The sequence below is a fragment of the Alosa pseudoharengus genome, unplaced genomic scaffold (genome assembly GCF_046254945.1).
Source record: "Alosa pseudoharengus isolate Yale_2024_CS ecotype anadromous, Long Island Sound unplaced genomic scaffold, YU_APseudo_1.1 YU_APseudo_1.1_scf_3, whole genome shotgun sequence".
NCBI lineage: Eukaryota > Metazoa > Chordata > Actinopteri > Clupeiformes > Clupeidae > Alosa > Alosa pseudoharengus.
In genome coordinates, this window is record NW_027468718.1 from 325,001 (window position 1) to 330,000 (window position 5,000).

General features: G+C 43.9%; 1 protein-coding gene across 1 annotated transcript in view; it reads right to left on the minus strand.

Annotated features, from left to right (window-relative positions):
* The window catches only part of rrp1 (ribosomal RNA processing 1), a 46,899-nt gene that overhangs the window by 22,301 nt on the left and 19,598 nt on the right, over positions 1–5,000 (minus strand). Inside the window, exon 11 of the mRNA XM_076264539.1 lies at positions 809–828. Within this exon, the coding sequence (XP_076120654.1) occupies positions 809–828 (20 nt within the window). The remainder of the gene's footprint in view (positions 1–808; positions 829–5,000) is intronic.

The following is a 5,000-nucleotide window of genomic DNA, read 5'->3' on the forward strand; positions in this document are numbered from 1 at the left end:
ATAACGTTGGTATCAAAGCTCCGCTTCAACCTGTTGGAAGGCTATTTATTTATTTAACGAAACTTAATAGAACGACGTTGTTTTTTGGAACTTCCTTAGAAACAGAGCAGAGACTGTATAAAACACTGTATAGCATTGAGAATTGTATAGTCAAATTTCAATATAACGTGGCCAAGAGCTAGTAGCCTTCTTTCTGGGTACATGTAGATGAGCCCTATGACCCCAAAGTCTGCCATGACCGGGCCTCAGGTCAAAGAAGTTTGAGAAAGGCTGGTCTATATAACCTGCATCAGAATGAGATTTGCAATGGTGCGCCTGAAGGCACGGGTTGAAGACCCAGTCAGTTACGTCACGATATGCACATTTGTGTAAATTCATTCCTACGTAATCACCATGACCAAAATTGTACTTTTTTTTTTTACTTTGAATCTTGAAAAAAAAAATATTGACCTACCTACCGACCCATTTTTTGTTTTTTTTGGCTGTTACTGCAAACAAAAATATTTTTAAGGATGGCCTGAGTGTGTATGAGATGTCAGTGTGTATGAGATGTGAGTGTGTGTGAGTGTGTATGAGATGTGAGTGTGTATGAGATGTGAGTGTGTGTGTGTGTGTATGAGATGTGAGTGTGTATGAGATGTCAGTGTGTATGAGATGTGAGTGTGTATGAGATGTGAGTGTGTGTGTGTGTATGAGATGTGAGTGTGTATGAGATGTGAGTGTGTATGAGATGTGAGTGTGTGTGAGTGTGTATGAGATGTGAGTGTGTGTGAGTGTGAGTGCGCGTTGGATGAGGAGGAAACCTTACCTTCACTCAGGTCACGGAATCTGCAAGAAAAAACACAAGTTAAGCACAGGGTGTGTGTGTGTGTGTGTGTGTGCACAAGTTAAGCACAGGGTGTGTGTGTGTGTGTGCACAAGTTAAGCACAGGGTGTGTGTGTGTGTGTGTGTGTGTGTGTGTGTGTGTGTGTGTGTGTGTGCACAAGTTAAGCACAGGGTGTGTGTGTGTGTGTGTGCACAAGTTAAGCACAGGGTGTGTGTGTGTGTGTGCACAAGTTAAGCACAGGGTGTGTGTGTGTGTGTGTGCACAAGTTAAGCACAGGGTGTGTGTGTGTGTGTGTGTGTGTGTGTGTGTGTGCACAAGTTAAGCACAGGGTGTGTGTGTGTGTGTGCACAAGTTAAGCACAGGGTGTGTGTGTGTGTGTGCACAAGTTAAGCACAGGGTGTGTGTGTGTGTGTGTGTGTGTGTGTGTGTGTGTGTGCACAAGTTAAGCACAGGGTGTGTGTGTGTGTGTGCACAAGTTAAGCACAGGGTGTGTGTGTGTGTGTGTGTGCACAAGTGAAGCACAGGGTGTGTGTGTGTGTGTGTGTGTGTGTGTGTGTGTGTGTGTGCACAAGTTAAGTACAGGGTGTGTGTGTGTGTGTGTGCACAAGTTAAGCACAGGGTGTGTGTGTGTGTGTGTGTGTGTGTGCACAAGTTAAGCACAGGGTGTGTGTGTGTGTGTGTGTGCACACAAGTTAAGTACAGGGTGTGTGTGTGTGTGTGTGTGTGTGCACAAGTTCAGTACAGGGTGTGTGTGTGTGCACAAGTTAAGTACAGGGTGTGTGTGTGTGTGTTAGGGGTGTAACGGTACATGTATTCGTATTGAACCCAAACACAAGTTAAGTACACGTGTGTGTGTGTGCGCGTGTGTGTGTGTTAGGGGTGTAACGGTACATGTATTTGTATTGAACCCAAACACAAGTTACGAGCAGCACTAAGGATGGGTATGATGAGTCAGTCAGCAGCAGCACTAAGGATGGGTATGACGAGTGAGTCAGTCAGAGAGCAGCACTAAGGATGGGTATGATGAGTGAGTCAGCAGCAGCACTAAGGATGGGTATGATGAGTGAGTCAGTCAGCAGCAGCACTAAGGATGGGTATGATGAGTGAGTCAGCAGCAGCAGCAGCCCTAAGGATGGGTATGACGAGTCAGTCAGCAGCAGCACTAAGGATGGGTATGACGAGTCAGTCAGCAGCAGCCCTAAGGATGGGTATGACGAGTCAGTCAGCAGCAGCACTAAGGATGGGTATGACGAGTCAGTCAGCAGCAGCAGCAGCACTAAGGACGGTATGACGAGTGAGTCAGCAGCAGCACTAAGGATGGGTATGATGAGTGAGTCAGTCAGCAGCAGCAGCACTAAGGATGGGTATGACGAGTCAGTCAGCAGCAGCACTAAGGATGGGTATGACGAGTCAGTCAGCAGCAGCAGCAGCACTAAGGATGGGTATGATGAGTGAGTCAGAGTCAGCAGCAGCACTAAGGATGGGTATGATGAGTGAGTCAGCAGCAGCACTAATGATGGGTATGATGAGTGAGTCAGCAGCAGCACTAAGGATGGGTATGATGAGTGAGTCAGCAGCAGCAGCACTAAGGATGGGTATGATGAGTGAGTCAGCAGCAGCACTAATGATGGGTATGATGAGTGAGTCAGCAGCAGCACTAAGGATGGGTATGACGAGTGAGTCAGAGTCAGCAGCAGCACTAATGACGGGTATGACGAGTGAGTCAGCAGCAGCAGCACTAAGGATGGGTATGATGAGTGAGTCAGTCAGCAGCACTAATGACAGGTATGATGAGTGAGTCAGCAGCAGCAGCACTAAGGATGGGTATGACGAGTGAGTCAGCAGCAGCAGCACTAAGGATGGGTATGACGAGTGAGACAGCAGCAGCAGCACTAAGGATGGGTATGATGAGTGAGACAGCAGCAGCAGCACTAAGGATGGGTATGATGAGTGAGTCAGCAGCAGCACTAAGGATGGGTATGATGAGTGAGTCAGAGTCAGCAGCAGCACTAATGACGGGTATGACGAGTGAGTCAGCAGCAGCAGCACTAAGGATGGGTATGACGAGTGAGTCAGAGTCAGCAGCAGCACTAATGACGGGTATGATGAGTGAGTCAGAGTCAGCAGCAGCACTAATGACGGGTATGATGAGTGAGTCAGAGTCAGCAGCAGCACTAATGACGGGTATGATGAGTGAGTCAGAGTCAGCAGCAGCACTAATGACGGGTATGACGAGTGAGTCAGCAGCAGCACTAATGACGGGTATGATGAGTGAGTCAGAGTCAGCAGCAGCACTAATGACGGGTATGGTGAGTGGTGGCGACCCACAGGAGAGGTCTCTTTAAGATCGCAAGTCTGGGTTTCCCAGTCAGTTACAGTAGTACAGACGAGAGAGTGGTGGATAATAGAGCCCGACCGATCTATCGGCGGGCCGATATTATCGGCCGATATTAGGCATTTTCCAAACTATCGGTATCGGCATTTATAATGGCCGATAAATGAATATTTTAAAAATAAAATAAAGACGAAACACCCTTCAACCATGTCATGAGTGTTGGCGTTGTATAGTTTGTCCTCCAGAGGGCACTCTACACCGTCCCTGCTGGCAACACTCGTGTATAACGCGCCACACATCCTGCAACCTGCTGATCCAGCCAGAGTCGGGCAGAGAGAACCAGTTATCCGCGAGAGAGATCATCAGTGAAGTGTGTTCATGGTGATTTGGTCACGAGACATACATTGCTTGAAATAACAATTAAAAGAACATCCCCATCAATTCTCTTAACTAAAATAAGCATGACAAAATTCGTGAAAACAATGTCCAGTTTTGCTGCTGTTAAATAAGCCGAGAGTGAAGCGGAATTAGCTAGTAATTACGTTACGTTGTTACAGTGTAGTTGACTGTCTGTCCTTTTAACTTTTGACAATGTGACTGAAGATGTATTTCTTTAATAGCGTGACAGTTATAGCAGTGAGACGTATCATCTCTCCCCGGCCTGTTATTTTGAAAGCGTATATTTTACAATTTGCAGTATGACGTTATCCATTGCTAAATTAGGGCTCATCATAGACTAGCTAACCACAAAGCTAGCTAATGCTATGAATATCAGTGGAAGACCGCTAACGTTAACATTAATGAGCTTGGAAACCACAACGAACTTATTCTGCCTAAATAAAGTAATGATTTATTACTAGTATATCTGTAGTTACAGTCCCTGCATTGTAAAATGTAAATTAGACGTGAGAGGAGTGAACATTTAGACATAGAGAAAAAGTATCAAACGTAGCTTGTGCAAAACGTAGCTTGTGCATAAAAGTTAGCTTTTCTTTTACACGTGTGTGAAATACAATGACGCCAAGTGTGCGCTTCAGACTGTCGTTCAGCCGCAGCAGAGTTACATAATGGATTTAGATCACTAAATAGTATGTTTTAGAAGGCAGGCAGCAACTGATGATTGAAAATGGTTTGATGTAGCTTGATGGAAATAATTTTAAAAGTGCAGGTAAAGGGATAAGCAAGCTGACATTGTAATTATAAGGTAGCTTATAAGGCAATAGGGACTAATTATTACACATGCACACTCAAACATTTAAGAGTGACCTTTATCTTGTTTAATGATAATACAAATGATGATGATAGTAATAATGTCATCATTATTTTTTGTAATTGTTAAGTCTTAGTTCAAAGTTATATTTATGAAACTTGTTGTTATTGTGTTTTTGTTCAAAAAACTAAGTTTCATATCTTAAGTTTCTATTCTATTTCAGAACTTTAATATATTTCGATGTTCCTCTGTTCCACTGTGACAATATTATTTAAAAATAAACAAGTTTGTTTTTGAAATGCATTATCATATTATTTTAGTCAATACTCATAAATAACTACAAATAACTAATGTTAGGGAAATCTGTTAATGTTTTGTTGCGCGTTTCTAAAAAAAAAAATATATATATATATCGGCCGATATATCGGAATATCGGATTTTTAAATCAACAAATATTTGTATCGGTATCGGCCTTCAAAATCCTTTATCGGTCGGGCTCTAGTGGATAAGACTGAAGTTTCATCAGTTGTTGGGTATGTGGTAGAATTCTCGCCTGCCACGCGGAGGTCCTGGTTCGATTCCCGGTAGCCGTGGCCTACTGGTTAGCGCTTCGGACTTGTAACCGGAG